General features: G+C 34.2%; 2 protein-coding genes across 4 annotated transcripts in view; both read right to left on the bottom strand.

The window, feature by feature from the left end:
* The window catches only part of LOC136042526 (glutamate receptor ionotropic, kainate 2-like), a 90,581-nt gene that overhangs the window by 3,208 nt on the left and 68,802 nt on the right, over positions 1 to 18,571 (bottom strand). For 2 of the 3 annotated variants that reach the window (XM_065727491.1, XM_065727505.1), the window contains 5 exons: positions 17,614 to 17,748; positions 15,349 to 15,547; positions 9,590 to 9,821; positions 8,315 to 8,433; positions 6,651 to 6,792 (listed from right to left, as the gene is read on the bottom strand). In XM_065727491.1, coding sequence (XP_065583563.1) covers positions 6,651 to 6,792; positions 8,315 to 8,433; positions 9,590 to 9,821; positions 15,349 to 15,547; positions 17,614 to 17,748 — 827 coding nt within the window. The remainder of the gene's footprint in view (positions 1 to 6,650; positions 6,793 to 8,314; positions 8,434 to 9,589; positions 9,822 to 15,348; positions 15,548 to 17,613; positions 17,749 to 18,571) is intronic. The other variant, XM_065727498.1, reaches the window with a different exon arrangement.
* The window catches only part of LOC136042589 (uncharacterized), a 478,776-nt gene that overhangs the window by 447,913 nt on the left and 12,292 nt on the right, over positions 1 to 18,571 (bottom strand). The window lies entirely within an intron of this gene.

The raw sequence follows: 18,571 nt of genomic DNA, 5'->3' as shown, positions 1-18,571 counted from the left end.
CTCTCTCGAACCAGAAAAGAACAAACTCCTTATCGATCGTAAGTCAGTTTCATTTTGGCGGTGAGAGAGTCAACACGGGAAAAATGTTGTATACATATCCACTATGCATGTATACACTAGGCAGCTGTTCATCATGTGAAAATTGTACAATTATTGACGAGTATAGATTTGAAATTCGTATAAATTGCATAGAGGATATGCAGTACAAATTAAAGGCCGTAATTCCTGCCTTGAAGAGACTTGTGACTCTCACAATAGAGGATTCCTATGCTCTAATTGTCACTAGTATAAAAGTAATCAGCGGAAGAATACCTATTCTGGTATGATTGGAAAGAACCCTAGGAGAGGTTTTAGTTTATTTCTAAGAGACTGGTATCGTCATGGTTTTAAATTGTTTTGGGAGGAAGAATCAGATCTATGCTTCAACTGTTGGAATAACAAGAGAATGTGGTTTCTGCGTCATCGTTCTGGAGACAGTGACTACTATGATTGTAAACCTACTGATTTTATTTGACTGTTACAGAAAGTGATTCTCCATTTGAAAACACTCTATGTGATATTGCTTCAAGTAAGCAAATTGAAACACCTGAATTTTACAATATGAATGAAAATAGTATCATTGACTTGACAAAGAGATACAATAAGAGTGAAATTACATTGACCCTGACTACACATCAAGATTAATATACAGTGAATTCAGATGATCTATCGCAATTAGTTGTTCTTGACAGCTACCTATACGGAGAAGTAGAAATCTAAAAAAGGGAAAATCTTTCCTTAATAAACAAATTTACAAACATTTTTAGAAAATTCTATCCGTGGGGTATCGAAATCAATATTATTCAGGTACGAAAGTATAGTTTCCACTAGGAAGTCGTTCAGGCGAGGATTGTCAACGTAAATGTTGAGAAATTCATTATAAGTATAACCACGACATCTGAAAAAGAAATTCAGCAGTGCATGAAAACCACAGCTTTTAGTTGTTAAATCCTGCATTCTCTTCTGGTTTTGAATAATAGTTTTCAACGTGCTTTCAATAAAATTATTGATTTGCAGAGTGTAGAATGAAAATAGTGGACCTAGGGCATCAAAAACTTCTGCATTATTTGGTGTTTGAAAGATGCATAGCCAATGACCTGTCTTTACGCTCGATGGGCTACTATTAACGATGATAATGGTATTGTTAAAACTTTAAATTTTTTCAAAGAAATCCGATGGTATAGAATAGGATTTGTATTTGGACATGCAAGGATCCATATAAAAAACGCTGATTATTTGATTTGTGATCATGGTGCGAAATCTAGTAGAACACTGCCTTCGGGACTGATATCCCATTAATTTTCAAATTGATTTAATGAGATTAATCGAATACCCTCGGCTTCATTATCGGCTTCATTATCTATTGTATTCAGTATGAGATCTAGGACTAGCAGCTTAACAAGCGATTTGTGTATGATATTGTAAGAAAAAGAACCACCTATCCATGCGCCATCTACAACTTGCTGACGCAAACATGCCACCGCTTGTAAAATGAATTTCAAATCATAATCGGAATTTTGTATATAAACAGGAAGAAAGTAATATTGTCTAACATTTAAATTGTGTGATTTATGTGCCACCCCCCAGAAGCTTATTCCCTCCCGAAAAAAATATGATTGCTTAGATGGTTATGGTCGCGAATTAACATCCCTCTCCTGCTACCCTCAACAAATGTCTTCTTATAAACCCAACACATATCTTTATTTTTAATGGCAAGCTTGTCCTCTGGCGATAGAGTCATCGGATAATTTACGTTGCGCAACCATGAAATCGATTTATTTGCCGTTTGAATAAGTGCAGTCATGGTTTTTCACATACAACCTTCCCCATTCAATGTTTCAACTACCTCTACCAATTACATAGTATTACACGAGTCTAATTAGGCATTCACATAAGAGACCACAATAACTTCATGTTCTTTGACATGATATAAATTTGATGAGTCATATACATCTGTGAGTTTGGCTTCGCAGCCTAAGGCGATCTTGGCACTCTGTAGGATTGAATTTTGAAATAGGAAACTCTACCCCCTCCCCACCCCAATTAGTAGCCCATTGGTCCAACTTTGTCTTCGTAGCTTCCTTTCGCAGGTGTTTGTGGGCTGCTATAGGAAATGCATATTTGAAACACTGAAGCCCTGTTTCGAAACAATTTTTGTACACTTTTACATCCCTCTAAATCTGAATTATATTTTAAAACTATAGGCCTTTCCCCCTTGCTTCTTAAATAAAATATTTTTTTTAATTTACGAATATTCACATTTAAATTTTCAACGAACTCTTCCTCTCATTATAATTATCCAGTTTTGTGACAATATTAAATACCCACTCCATAAATACACTCAAAATTCTCCAAGTGCGGGTGAGGTATTACCATTTCAGTTTGCACATAGTGCGAATATACATTAACCGGCTTTTCATTTAAATAAAACAATGTTGTGCGATGAATACTAAGAATCATGCAGAGAAGGGTAACTGGGCTCTTTCAGTGAAAGAGGATAAAACAAAAAGAAGCATATAACAAAATATATAAAATTAAAAATATATATAAAATAAAATATATAATAAAAATTTATTTGATAATTCGTCTATCTCCTTCATTTGAAGAGAGAGGGTGCTCTATACTTGTTACTATGGGGGCCCTAACATCCTTTTATCAGGGCTGGTCGCGTTTGGCCGATTTTGAATTAAAATGGAATAGTTGTGGGCATCAAGTCATGGCTAATTGTAGAAAAAACCAAGACAGACAGTCCAATTGAGTGAGAAGTAAACCTGGCATTAATTTCCCCCTTATTAGGATTGTATAAAAAGGAGGTTAGTTCATTTGCTAATAGATATGTCTAATCTATTATACGTCCATGCATCATTGTTAGGGCAGTAGAACCAAGGTAGATAGTCATAGAGCTAATATAGTGATGGAACCTATAGTTTTCCAAGTGTTTGATTAGTTTGGCTTGGGTAAACGGCGGAAGTATACAGGTGCCTCTCTTATTGGACCAACGCACGGTTTGTTATCTTTTAGCAAGTCACACCTGCCAAGAGTCTCACGCAGGTTGACCAGGAATTTAAAATTGACATAGAACCATTAGATTGCCTGGAATGAGAGATAAATAAGGGACGCTTACCTATGGTCTTAGGCAGGTTGAACCAAGAATTTAGAATTGAAACATGAGACCGTTAATTTCACCTAGAATCAGAGGCAAACAAGCGTCTAAAGTCAAAACGGGGCCATTCTGCAATGAGCGTCAGGAAAGGCAATTGATTCAATTGATACACTTTAGCATTTGCTAGACTATTAAAAAAAAAGTTAATTTAATGTTAATTGAACAACAAGTTGACTGAAACTGCAAAGGGGAATAAGATTCCAAAGCCTAAAAGGGTCTCCTATCTGCCTCGAATGTTATGCAAGTGAACTTTCAATTATAAAGTAAGACAGTTGGGCTCACAAAAAATTCAACTGTCTGTGCTTGTGTTTTGGGTTTGACTGTCTAGACTTTTTCACAAGCATTCAGTTTTTTCACTAGCATTTCAGTTTGCACATAGTGCGAATATACATCAACCGACTTATCATTTAAATAAAACAATTTTGTGCGATGGATGCTCTTGTGCTATCTCTCCCTTCCCATTCCCGAATCTGTCGTTCAAGGAGAGGTCGAATCTTGCCTAAATAGGAGTGTACTATGTCAATTGGCTCTGTCATAATATTCCCTACTATCAATGTATTGAACAGATCCCCAAATGCAGTGTGCAAGGCAGAGTTTGAAAAATAAAAGTCTAGCAATACAGCGTGCGTTACAGAGGTTTCCTCTGCCACACCACTACCACTCTGTCCTTCTTCAACGTCAATGTCTTTAGGTGGGTGGAGCGCGGGGTAAAATCACCCAGCTCACTCAGCATATCTTCAAGAGTATCTGGACTGATGTGTTCAGCCCTAGAAAAATCATTCTCTGGTACACTTTGCTGTTCAAAGACACTTGGCTGAGCTTGTGTAATGCCCATTGAAATATTGGGGGAGTTACAATCGCAAGGCAGAGTTTGAAAAATAAAAATCTAGCAATACAGCGTACGTTACAGAGGTTTCCTCTGCCATACCACTACCACTCTGTCCTTCTTCAACGTCAATGTCTTTAGGTGGGTGGAGCGTGGGGTGAAATCACCCAGCTCACTCAGCATATCTTCGAGAGTATCTGGACTGATGTGTTCAGCCCTAGCAAAATCATTCTCTGGTACACTTTGCTGTTCAAAGACACTTGGCTGAGCTTGTGTAATGCCATTGAAATATTGAGGGAGTTACAATCGCCTCTCTAGAACAATCTCCTAAGAATTTACGAGTATTCGGACAGAGCTTATCAATGCAGCCAAAATGCTCCTCTGATACACCCTGCTCTTTAAAGGCGTTTGGTTGAGTAAAACTGACAACCAAACCCTGTTTAAAGGCACTTGGTTGGGCACAACTATCATCCAAACCCTCCTTCGAAATATTGGGGAAGTTTCATTCACCTCTCCATATACATCTTCCAATAGTTTATTAGTATTGGGACTGGACTGCTCGCGCCAAGCATAATTATCCCCTGGCGTACCTTATTCTTCAAAGGCACACACACTAGGGAAGATTGTTTAGCATTTCACAATCAACATGACCAGGTGATTGCAATGTTTCTTCATTAAAAAACTCTTCAAACATATATTCAACCTCTCTCCTGGGTCTTTTTAGTGATTTTGAAGATTCTGCATTACTCTAAAATAATAAATATAGTTTTAATTGTCATTTATGTTCTCCTGCTTTCCATGTAGATGAAAGAAAATAGAATGCATAGAAACAAAACAATATAATTCAATATTTAAAAATGTATGTAGCCCTCACTTAAAGATCTCTCCATATCCCCAACTCATATTTTCTGGTTCTCCTTTCATCATTCATAATCCCCTGAAAAATTCATCGAGAAAGTCCTAGGCATTCCCGTATCTTAAATCTCGGTTTAATTTTTGAAGATTTTCTTAAAAATCTTTGGTTAAGCTTTTCAGGCTTCAAAATAAGACAGCGTTCTTGAAAATTATCTAAAACTCTTTAGTTACACGGCAGTCTTCTAATTGCAGAAAAATTTGCTGTCTTTTTCATCAAAATCCATTAATTTCTGCTTCAATCCTGTTTAACTCGGTCCCGTTTAAATCAACTCTCATCAAACTCAACCCTCGTTCAAGCCAATTCCCTTATAGCTCAATCCCAATATATATGTGCAAAGTCGAGAAAAGCAAATAAAATCATAGTACGTAACCCTCTTTCAATTTTATTAAGAAAAGTACTTACAGAAAAGACATAGAAAAGTAGAGAATGCTGTTGGAAAACTCTCGAAATCCTAGCCTAGCAAGTGATGCATAAGAGCTCATCTAAATATAACTCATAATGAATAAAAAAAAGGGGGTTCGGTGCGTTTCCAGTACCACAGAAACTCCCTTCTTCAATATTTGTTTTTGTTTTAATGTTAACCTATATATTTGATTGTTTTAATTCAACCCTTTTTGAGTAAGCATATTTCACTATTAACTAATACGTTTCTATTCTTCTTTTCATATTGGCTTTAATATTATTATCTTCCATATGATTTTCGTCAAAAAGCTAAAAATCTTTCTATTCGCATGTTTAAACCCAATTGCTCTCTCCAATAGACTAGCAAAATAAACTTTAAGAGTAATTATCCTTCTTTAACGTTCGAATATACCTAGGGCATTCAGATCTACAAATTAGATTAAAAAAGCTCAAACCCAGCAACTTGTCTTAACGTCTTTCAGCTCAATTCCTGCATTAGTGTTAAACATATTGAATTAACGATTTTTTTAATGTGTATTTGATCAATGCAAAATTCGGATTTTTTTTACTTAAAGGAAAAATAAAATAGGTAAGGCATACATACTTCTTAATTACTTACATTTGAAAATTGTTTATTCATTTTGAAAGCTGTTTCAAAACTGATAGTGTTACTACATTAAGAAGCAGTTTAAATACAAAAAAAAATATGTCACTGAACCGCTTCCCAAAATTCTTGTTCTTCAACCTCTGTCTCTCTGACATTTAACTAGGAAAAGTCTCAGGCGTAGAGTCTGTAGTATAGGCAAACTATAGCGCCAAAATAAGGTGTCCTGTCTGTCGTATAGGGAAGATTTAGTGTCCAAATACGGTGTTCTGTCTGTATGTCATACAGCCATAATACTCTCCCACTCACCTTTCCCTGCATAGATGCCTGTTTGCACCTTCTATGGTAGACTGAGCTGGGTAGATCAAGATGAAATGCCAAGTACCAGTCTAGCTGACTACGAGTAGTTGGCAACAAAAGAAGTCTCCATTTTGCTCTCCAGATAAATTTGAAGACCTTCCAAAAATGTAATAAACTTAATCCTATTAACTATCTATTGGATAGTTATAGAACGAATAGAATTTGTTAAATTTGTTAGTCTGTCAGATTGTTTTCTTCTTCTTCTTTGTAAACAAAGTTTAGGTTATTCTCACTGTCGAAACTGATATTGGTGTCTAACAAAAATTAGAGGATAAGGATGAAATATCATCCTCTATTCTCTATCTTTTACAATCTAATAAGAAAAAGAAGCAAAAATCACCTGCAAGTTTTCTAGCCTTCCAAAAGAACTCGAAGAGTCCAACAATACTTGCTGCAATCAAGCCAAGCAATAAAACAACGAAAACACCTCCTACGTTGGCCAGTCCAAGCTCATTAGCTGATGATAAGCTCTTAGATTCTTTCTGAAACACGAAATATCAAGCATTATCTGGTTATGGATGATTTGAGAGGTGTCAGCTGTATATAAATGAGGTTAACTTACACCGTGTACCTCAAATTCAGAAAATGAAAAAAAAAAAAATCAGAAAACAATAAAAATAATTCAGAAAACACAAAAATTAAATTACTGAAAGATTTTGCATTGCCTGACCAAGACCTACCACCCAAGCAAAAAAAAGATCTGAATAAACCAAATTTTGCAGGGATATTTAAACATCGTCAAAGGAATGAAAATTATGGAAATAAAATACGCAAAATTACTGTCAATTCAGCTTTAAAAAGGCAATCTACTTTCAAACCCTAGCATCCGTGGGATTTTCCCATGAATCTTAAAATTTGTTCTTCAGAAATATTCTCCCAAAGATTCTGGGCATGGTTAACCTACATATGGATGTCATAGGAAAAAATTGAGCCATCGTTCAACTTGACAGCTTTTCCCGTGGAAATTTTAGTATGCGAGGATCTTTTGAAAATTAACATTCGATCATGAAAAGAAGCCTCAAAATAGTCGTACATTTGTCTCTTCAATCAAGCGTAATTTATTTCCAATCAATTATTTCTTGAATATCTGATTTTGACCAGAATTTCTGATTTTGTTCTGATCAGGCTTCTAGTTCGTAACTAGGTATACATGCAAATAACTGAAACTTTACTACCATTCATTTAGTCCTGAATATGCCTAAGAATAACAATTTACCGCAGCAAAAAGTCATTTGAGGCTGACACAGCTATGCACACTCTTCCTTCATCCTAATCTATTCAATTTCCCCCTTTTTACATCGTCTCAGGAAGTTCTTATTTCCCCTAAATCTTTCTTTATAACATCCTCCTACCCAAACCGCGAATGACCTGCTTTCCGTTTAGCCCTAGACGGTCGGCCCAAAAGAACAATCTTCAGCAATATGTCATCCTACATCCGCAGAAAGTGCCCTAGCCATCTCAAGCTTTCTCTCATTATAGCCCTAGAAAGTAGGATTGAGCCACACTTTTTGTAAAACTAACTGTTTGTACGAGTTGTTAAACTGTTTACGAATCTTCATCCGTTTTTCGGAGCGTCCATGATTCAGAACCTTATTTAACCAGTCTCATCACTGTAGCTTCCAATATTCTAATCTTGGTCTGCAGACCTATCCTATTCTTTCAAACTTTCTTCAACTGTCGAAATTTACGCTCTGAGCCCTGGCTACTCTACTTTTAACATCTTCACAAAAAGCAATATCTACTAATAGTGCTACCTAGGTAAGTGAAGCTATCCAATTGATCGATCCTTTCGTTATCTAACGTCACCTTTTCATCTTCACTCTTTCCTACCTTCAGCGACTTAGTCTTTTTGGCATTAATTTTCAAACCTGTTCTATCACCCTCAACTTGCAAAACCTCCAAAAGTTGAATCATTTTGCACAAGCTTCTATCTCGGATGCTTAAGTAATCAGCATAATCTAAGTCAGGAAAGTTTTTCCATTAGAATATTATGAAATGACTTACTTTTCCGCAGCGACCTCCACCATGCTTTTCCTTCCACCACTTTGTCTTCAAAATCAGAATTTTATTCGATTCTAGAAGTTGAAGAACAGCACTACTAAAGGCACCAGTAAATGGAGATCCTGAAATAATGGAATATTCAGTAGAATTTTTTCCAATAAGAGAAAATAAGCTTGTTCTACTGGACTCTAAAGGCCGGTAAATTTTATTAAAAAATCCAAAATTTCTTAGATTTCCCGTCAGCCGCATTGTTAAGGCTTGTCTTGCAGTATTGCTTTTGCTAAGTTCGAACTAAAAAAAAATATTAGAAATTGACAGGCAAAAGGTATGTTCTTACCACAAAAAAGCAGTGGCGTCAATTCATGGAAATTTAAGACAGAAGCGGCGAGAATTTTTTTTTCAGTTTTTCCAACGAAAGTACCAAAAAAGTAATTTTTCAATGAAAATACCGAAAAAATGTACTTCTAAAGATCTATGCGGGAGGAAAAATGCTCCCCTCTGCCCCCTCCTCCGATCCACGCCATTGAAACAAAACACTTTTGAGTCGCTTAATATAGAGGGATTTATTGTTTGTAGTGTTTAATTTAGGTGATTTAGGTACTATTATTTTTTATAACGATTTTTGCTCATATTTGGGACGGTTGCAGGAAACACCTGTATGACGAAAACGGTCCATAATTCAGTATAATGTTTATACAGCAATTTCTAATAATAAAACCAGCAAAAAATCAACAAGAGAATCAAAAGATACACCAAAAAGATCCTCCCTTTCTCCTTTGTCGAAAGAAGTGAAGTGGCATGCAAAGCCTTATTTTGTCCCCCCTCCCTGACATTCAGTTTCACAAATAAGACGAAGGCTAATACATACTTAAAAACTAACACTAGGGGAGGGGTAAATTAGCAAAATAAAGGTGAAGACAGGTACAATTTATGAGCAGTTACATTCAATTAAGAAAAAGTAATGCCAATAATTAGCTTGAGGGGGGAAGACACCCCATCCTTCCTAACGTGCTTGATTTCAAATTATGCATGATTTCACGCGATTTCTTTCATTGGAAATAATCCTACAGGAACTATCTACGATTAATAAATCAGTTCACGGGGGTTGAAATACTTATCAACGCCATCCTTTCTAACAAAAAAGTTAGTCTTTAAAACCTAGTGAACTTTTTTTTTTACCGTTGTGCTGTATTTTTTTTTTTTTTGAGTTCATGTCTCAAGACCTCCATTAAAAGTATCTAGAATAGCCTAAAGTGAAAAGGTGTACTCAAGACTTGCCATGTGGTAAAGCGACACCATAGCCTTTTGAGTCCAAGTTTCCACCGATTTGGACGAGGTCGCAATTCCTTTCAGTTTGGTATTCGATTGTAGCGCTCTCAGTCATGAAAGCATAGCCACCATTGGATTTGATTACTCGGTCAATGCCTTCCGGTGTATTCTTGTTGAAGACTGATGGACGAGCTGATTCCATAAAGGACCACATTCTTTGATAAGTTGGTATTTTAGAATCCTTGAAAATAAAATGATATAATTAAAAAAAGAACAAATAATTAAATTTTATAAAAATATTTTCTGGGGAAACATTTGTTGGTAACAGTGTTGTTGGTGGACAATCTTAATTGATTTGATTCCGCACAGGACTACACTCTTCTATAAGTTCTTTTCTTAGAATGCTGGAAAGTCATATCGTACGAATGACAAAAAATAAATAGAAAGTAATTATTAACTATTAAATTTTCTAAAGATATTTTCATATGAAACGTTTGTTGCCATCTATTTTTTTGGTGCATCGAGATACAAACATTGACTAACATAACTTTTTACTGAAATTTGGGGAAGCATTTTGACACAAATTTAAAAACGAAACCTTTAACTCTACGACTTGTTTCCACCACCTAGGAAGCTTTAGTGAATGAATGAACGGATTTTATTTCTCACTAAAAAGACATGAGTTTCGCTAGAATCGTAATAAATATAAGAACAAAAAACAAAACAAACGAGAGACATGTAAATGTAAACAAAGGAACTAAAACTAAACAATCAAGTTTAAAATAAGTGTTAACAAATAAAGAACTGAGGTACGTACAAACATAAACAAACAGAACCAGAAATAAATCACAAATGTAACAAAGACTTGTGGTGTTCTTTTCCCTTTAAAATTTTACGGAGCCTCTCAGTTCTTTTCAGCATTACACAGTAGGGATCAGGGATGTTTTAACTATAACTAACCGCAGTGGCACAGGCTTATGCTTCCAAGGAAATATGGATAAGGATAAAGGATTAAAATCTTGCTGAGCCTTGTGATAGCGCATAGGGTGCCAAACCAACGATTCAATTACTGGGTCTTTTTTTACAGGGACAGGAAGTGAGGTTATAACCCAACCCTGCAACAGGGGGAATCAAACAATGGCCTCTAAATTGTCAACCAGAGCACAAATCCACGGTGTTACCATAAATTTCGAAGAAAGTACACATTATAGAAAATGTCATAATTTTTGCAAATAATTTTTACCAAAAAGCGTTTACTCTTAAAAACGTTTTCTCTTAATCTCAAAAGAATTACTTCAATTGTACCCATTGCTTTTTTTGAATTTGGCGTTAAATCATAGGGTTCCGCAAATTTTTATCAACAGTTTCGGTAGGTATTCATTTATATTTTCATTCAACCACAAAAACTACTTGCGACAGTAATGCACACACGCAGGAATTTATTTCAGGGAGGGTCGAAATTTCAGGTGGAAGTCATAACTTCAAAAAACATTAAAACAAGCGTGTTGCACAAAAAGAAACATTATTGTTAAGAACTTTCTCGGGGGGACCCGGTGGCCTTCTCCTAACCATTTAGCTGCCAAAAACTCGTAGACTACAAATATTAGAAAAAAATATATTTCAGTAAAAACCCAAAATTTAGAAACCCCTAAATAGTCTGGAACAGTTTTGATGAATGACATTTACAAGTTTTGCTTTATTGTACTTCCAACCTTTTAATACGTATTCATACTTGAGGTTTAATAATTCGGTAGTAAATTGTAGAAAAACGTTGCTTTTGCAGAAAATGTTTCCTTTTGTAATTTATTTTTAAATACTTTTAGGAAAAAACTCTCAATTAAAAACAGCAATTAAATTACATGCAAAACGAAACAACAGGAAATTTTAAACTACAAGGATTCATGGTAAAAGGATCAATTTATTTAATAGATAAAATATTTGGTTACTTAATCTTGAAAAAAATCAAACTCAGACCAAAATTACAGAAAGACTTATTGCTTCTGTAGATTATAAGAGATGTCGATTTGTCTTTATGGATCCTCTACGCCTTAGAATAGTTTACAGAAGGAGTAGAGATACTCAAAAATCATCCTTCCTGCATAGATAAAACGTTTTGATTTTATACCGGCCATGTAAAATGTACCTCTTTCTTAACAAGACAATTCTCCCCCTCGAATTTAAATCCCTTGTATATTCAGACATAAAAAATAGAATAGTGAAAGAAAAACAAAATCTAAACTTACTATCCAGCTGTCAAATTGACCCTCTTTCTTTTTATTGTCCTATTCAGCTAAATAAAATGAACAGGTTCAAAAAAAAATTTCGTCACGAGAGATTCTTATCAAATAGTTTGTGAAAACTAGAGGTAAAAAGTGAGTTGGACCAAAATTCACTAAAACTAAAAATAGAATTTTCATGGCGATTACTACACCGGCATTATTGGCTTTTTATGCTGATTCTAAATATTTATAATTCTTTCAATTTATTGTTATCAATAAACTGATTTTCTCAAATCCTACAGAATTTGCCTTATTTTTGAAAAAGGGGAAACAACCCCCAAAAATAGCAAGTAATCTTAATGAAAACCCCCTTTATTAGATATATCATGTCAGAGAGCCCTACCGTAGAGGTTTCAAACTCCAATCTTCAAAATGCGGATTTAGCATTCTATTTTTCAGAAGAAACATTGTCGATACATATTTATTAGTTTTGTTTTTTCCCAGGGGTGATTGTGTCAAATCGAAGGTAAAAGATAATTGGGAGAGAGCTCACTAAAACGTAAAGTTAAAGCTGTGTTTTAAGTGACCATACAGATTGGGCCAGGCGAAAGTATTTTTTTCTGTCATTTTAGAGCACCAAATTACGACTTACCCCGAAGAGGACGAATTTGCAGTCAATTCAGGATTAATTAAAGCTAATTAATTTAAAAGTATCAATAACTATATTTTAGGCTTCCAAGTTACAAAATAAGTAATGCCACAGAGTGGCAGTACTGGATTCAACCAAGCTGATTCGCTTTATTTGTAATGAAATTAGGCTGCCACAAAATAGGCATGATGATTTATAAATAGGTATGTTTTTGTTTTCAAGTTTCACCAGAAAATTTGCAATTGAAAAAAAAAATTCAATGCACTAAAAACCTTTTGCTTAATGAGCGAGGTGTTGAGAAGGGGGCAATTCCCTTTATGTACAGAGTTTTTATGTATACACAGTTTTACGTTTTAAACTTGTTTCTTACTTTAGTTGAAACACTTTCTCTATTTCTTTAATTAATTATCATGAAACTGTAAAGTATTATGAATACAATACTTTTGATATTGCAGAAAAACGAACAATATTTCAATGATTTCTGTTTTGATTTTAAATGAGTAATCAAACAGTTTGTGGTAGCAAACTAGCAACCCTGCTCAATAGTAACCGAAGCTCTAAAAAAACGAAATTTTGATACCAATAGATATATCAAAAAAATTGACTTATTATCCTGATTCCAAATGTAAGTTGCATTAAGTTTAGTCTTACCCATCAAAGAGCTACGAGCCTGAGAAAATTTGTCTGATTTTCGAAAAAGGGGGAAAGACCCTTTGAAGTCGTAGAATTTTAATGAAAATCACGCCGTCAGATTCCGTGAATCAAAGAACCCTAATGTAGAGGTTTAAAGCTCAATATCTGCAAAAATGTTGAATTTTATAATTTTTGCCATAAGAAAGAAGACGGATGCGTGTATCTTTGCTCTTTTCACCCAGGGGTGATTGTATCGACCCAGTAGGTCAAGAACGTCGGACAAGGGCTTAAAGGGTCGTAAAAGGTCTTTGGAGATAAAAACCCCCCTACACTCCCTGAGGAAAGGTTATTAAGCTATAAAATTTTCCCGTTGTTTATTTATAGTATTGTTATTGGGAAGTAAGCATACATTTTTCGGTTGGGGAGGGGAGGATGAATTTTCTGCTGGGAGGATTTTTCACGTAAAGAGTTTTCCACAGAGAGAGAAGTTTCCAGGGGATGAAATTCTTAGGGGAAATTTTGCACTGGGTGAATTTGCCAGAATTATACGAAATTTCTTTATATATCCTACTTTCTCATTACCAATTCAATTTTACGCGTAGAGATGTTAAGGGTAATTGTCTGGGGTAATGTTACCCGAGGATGAATTGTGCAGAGAATATTTCTGTGGGATGGAAAATTTTTCCATGGAGGTGGAGCCATGTATCCTGGCGTTATTTAGAAAATAATCAGAAATTAAATAATAAAGACAATTTTTTCAACTGAAAGTAATGAGCAAAATTAAAACTTAAAATGAACAGACCGGACTAATGCCTCGATAATTACGACACTCTGTCTTATTACCGTTCTTATGCAGTGGTTTAACAAAAGTTTTTTCTAAAATCGATGGGTTTTAAAGAAAAAAGTTCTTCTTTCCCTTTTTCAAAAATCATACTCATAATCTTCAGTAACTTATTTCTAACCTCAGAACCACCATATTCAAATCAGATTAGATGCATCTTGGTTTAGCACATTCTCAATATATTCCGCCCATATCTCTTTCCTTATCACTAATTGTGGCCTCATTCCTATCTTCAACTGGGACAAGTCCAGATTCCAGATTGACTACTCCCTCTCAATTTATTAACATGGCAGTACAATATTTTACTATTATAATGTCTAGGTGAATCTTCCAGATCTTCGGCAATTTTATCCATGGCCTCCACTTCACACATCCTTAGTTCACATTTAAATGTTTTTTCCACTTCCTTTGCATTCCTTTTGTTTTCATATGATCTATCAATCAGAAAATTCTTGTACAAACCCTTTCTACTCTCTATTAAAAACAATGCTTTTTCACTAATACTCCTAGCTGCAGTCTTAGCTTTCTTCCCTAAGACACCATTAGCAACTTCACAAATTGTTCTTCTAAAATTATTCCGACTCATTTTCCACATTGTCAAATTTTAAACTCTCAAGTTAAAACAATCAAACAATCCATGTGCCTGGGAAGTTTCCCTCAAATCCTAATCCTGGAGTCTACCAGCATCAGAAAGTTCCCGGAAAGTAGTTACCCTTCCGAAATTTCCACTTTACATTAACGATAGACACTACTAGACTTTTAATCTTTACTTTCAACATCAACAACGGCACTTTGTATTGGTTATAACTAGATTGTTGTACCCACAAAATTGCAAAATTCTGTAACACCAAATTTACCTAGGATACAATACGATATATCCCTATTTCTACCGACCTGGGTGCTAAAATCTCTTTGTAAAAACCACCATACTACCTGGGACCCTGTCTATTTGCTCCTGTAACTGTAAGTAAAATTTATCTGAGTCACTAATATCTCCGTCAGTCGGTTCAACAGGGACATATATTACAACAACTGATACTACGAACTTTTTTGTCATAAAATAAGCAATTAGAATTCTATTATTAATACATTCCCAGCCTAAACAAGATTTAGCAGCTTCCTTATTCATCATGAGCCCAACTCCCTGTCTATCTACCCCATCCTTTCTGCCTGAGTAAACAAATTCTATATCACCTAATTTCTTGCTTCTGAAAATTCTAATAAGTCCAGTTCGAATTGTCTGAATCCATCAGTCAAAATTTCGATACGATAGTCATTTTTTAAATTCGTTACACTCCAAGTTCCAATTTTCATGTTTTTTAAATCATTAAAATTATTTTTGCCTCGGGAAATGTAATGATCCCGGATACCAGTGCAGGACGGGGATCATTTTTTTGGGTAAATATCTTAACTGGAAAGAACTTACTCTGAAAAACGCAATGGTAGAGCCGCTTCCAACGCAACCATATTTAATTTTAGTTTGTTTAGCCAAGTCTTCCGCTGATTCAATAGGCGAATCCATTCTTTCAACAGTTAAGAAGGCAGCCAAGTTAGCAGTGTATGAAGAAATCATGATCAGGGTGAAAAACCACCACAATGCAGCTACCAAACGAAGGGATACTGCCCTAACAAATATAGAAAACAAGCAAGATCAGCAAAACAAACTAGCAAATAAAACATTTTTTATAAACTATATTTATAGGGATATTAAAAAAAATCCCACGAAACATTTCAGATGCCAGGCAAGGCGGAAAATGCTTGATCCCGAGGCAAGTTCAAATTTAAGTTTTCTATTGAACATATTTATTTATTTTTAATTTGTTTCAAGTCTAAAATAATTCTTAGATGAATCCACTCAAAAACATCTAAATCTTTATTATTATTGGGCTTGGGATATGAAATAATTATTTTATTAAGAATTAGTTTACGTTATTTCGATGCAATAGCATCATAGCATGTTGAATTGATATGGACCCAAAATAAATTTCAAAAGCTACAAAAAGTAAATTTTATTGCTTCTTTTGTAGATAAACACTGCATAAAGGCAAGTTCATACATATTCGTCTATTAACAATATAACATTGAAGTTAAGACATAAACGTATGAAATTAACAGTCTTATTGCTAAAGAAAACAAATAAATAAAATTGAAATAAATTCTTCTTTCACCATTAACAAAAATATAAAACACTATAAATAGAAAATAACATTTTCTGTACAATTATTTATTGTACAAAGAATTTTCTATAATTTTCTGATTTTCTGTTTTCATTTTTTTTTCTTACTTTTATATTTACTGATTTCCTATTTATAAATTCTTTATCAACTAATGTCTTTTGTATTATTGATCCCAACAGAAGTTCAAAGCAGCATGAAAAAAACTGAGCGTTTCTTCTATTTACTTGTACTATTTTTTTTCGTACGTGGGAAACATAAAATACCACCTTAGCTACCATTATTTACATAAATCATTAGTAGTTACCTGAAAATAAACTTTAATTAGAGCATTCACTGAGTATTTTCTGCAGCAAAAACTGTGTTTAATATCAAAGACAACTTAGAAATATGTTACGTTCTGGTTATGGGAAAACCTTGGATGTTATTCGAACTTTAACCTATTTCGTCTTTTTGTTTCCGGTATTGCAAGTTCTTCTGTATTTGTCAGGCCCGGGTTAGAAAAATAATTTCTCAGTTCAGTGCTACAGATATTATGCCTTTTTTGTCATATCATCGACTTAAACTTACCTTTGATGCGTACCTACGACATGGGCCAGCATGATCGCCTAATTTAGTTGTTTCATTTGCTTAATTTTACATAAGTGCTTATTTTTAAATCATTAACGTATCATTAATCTGCTGATTTTGATGTGTATTTTTCTTTTATTTAAATGTGTATTTAAATAAGTAAATGTTGCTAGAGAAGATAGCCCTAATTAGGTCTAAAATGCTACGTTTTAATGACTGAGCGAGTGCCACTCTAAATCTATCTGAACTGTCCATATACAACTACTAGCAATAATGATAATAATTGTATTGAAAGACTATCAAGCCACATATCAAAGTGTTACGATACCTCAATACTAATGTTAAACAAACTAAAACTGAAAAATAAAAAAACAAGAAATATAAAAGATATACCAAATTTTACCAAAGTTAGGGAACCTCATGAACTAGGATTATCTTATTAAGTTGAATAAATAAATTACCAAGGGCAACTTGAACGCATTGAAGATGAAATAGATAGAGTAGTTCGTCATTACAATGTTCAAAAATCCCGTCTCTATTTTAAAAACACTTGATACAAAATCTTACTTTTGTGCACAAATCTTGGCATGTATATTTATGATCTGCATGTTGAAAAACCAAAATACATATATTCAAATTGCCTGAATCAAAAATGAAACTCCTTGTTTTAATTAAATTAATTTTTGATAGTATACGTTCCTAAAAAAGCATAATTTTAACTGTACTAGGCAATATTAATTTCCATTAGATCATTTTTGTAGAATAATTATTAATATTCAGTTTACTGAAGTTATAAAAGTTTTCTGAAGTTCAGCATAATAAAAAGACATAGCTTTCGCTCAGTCCGTGGGGTAAACTTATTTTGCACCATTTTTCTGATGTAATCATAGATACTCAATTAACATTATCTGCTTCTACTTTTATAAACACTTAGGACAACATCTTACTTTGGTGCAATATCAGAGCCCTGTTGCATAAGGGATCCGATAGTAAACCACGTGCAATTCTGCATGTTGAAAGTGTTCTCAAGAACGTCAGACTCCTTGCAAGGATGGGGGCTGTCCCATTCATCTGGGGTAATTCTGCAAGTCAAAATTCACAGCAAATAACACACAAGCAACCAATAAAATCAGGGTAAAAAAAAGATCTATCTAACAAATTATTTTTTACAATTATTTTATTTTTTACAAATTATTTTTTTAAATAATTTGATTGGCAAAAAAAAAAAAATAAGAGGCAGTTTATAATTAGACTATGTAAGAACTATACCTCAGCTGTTGCCAAATTAAAAGCGAAATTGGAGGATAAAGCATTCAAGAGGATCAGGTGCTCCTTTCAAAGAAAAATCGGACGAAAAGCGGAACATGCAGAAGAAATAGAATATTGAACTTGATCCACAGTCCATGAAGTCCAATCTGCGCAGTCTCTGCAATTTTACAGCTGCACTTTCATGATCTTAAGCTAATTTTGCTAAATAGATAAGAAAATATACAAAATCGTGGAGTTATAGGATGTCTGTGACCGAGCAATAAAATTTGAAAGGTTGTGTTTCTCTTCTTTTTGTTTAATGGAATGTATAATCGCGTTTCAGATGTAAGATCGTATTTATTATACCTGCATGAATTAAGCTCATGCTTTCAATACTCTCCCATGTTCTATATCTTCAACGTTTTAGGAGAAACTCCAGAAAACCTAGAGCTAGGATAAATACAGAATCTTTAATATTCTATTTTACTGAAACAAATATATTAGTTCCCTTAACGTAAAAATTTTAAATTCAAAATTCAATAAATATCTATAAATGACACAGCATAAGTATTCGCAAGGCCAATGTTATCTTCCTAGCCTGAATGTCGCCTTCGCTAGCACCTTTTATGTGTACGACTCCTAAACCCTACTCAAAAA

This window comes from Artemia franciscana, chromosome 2 (genome assembly GCF_032884065.1).
Source record: "Artemia franciscana chromosome 2, ASM3288406v1, whole genome shotgun sequence".
Lineage (NCBI taxonomy): Eukaryota > Metazoa > Arthropoda > Branchiopoda > Anostraca > Artemiidae > Artemia > Artemia franciscana.
Note: the sequence above shows the minus strand (reverse complement) of the source record. Positions and strands in the feature narration are given on the sequence as shown.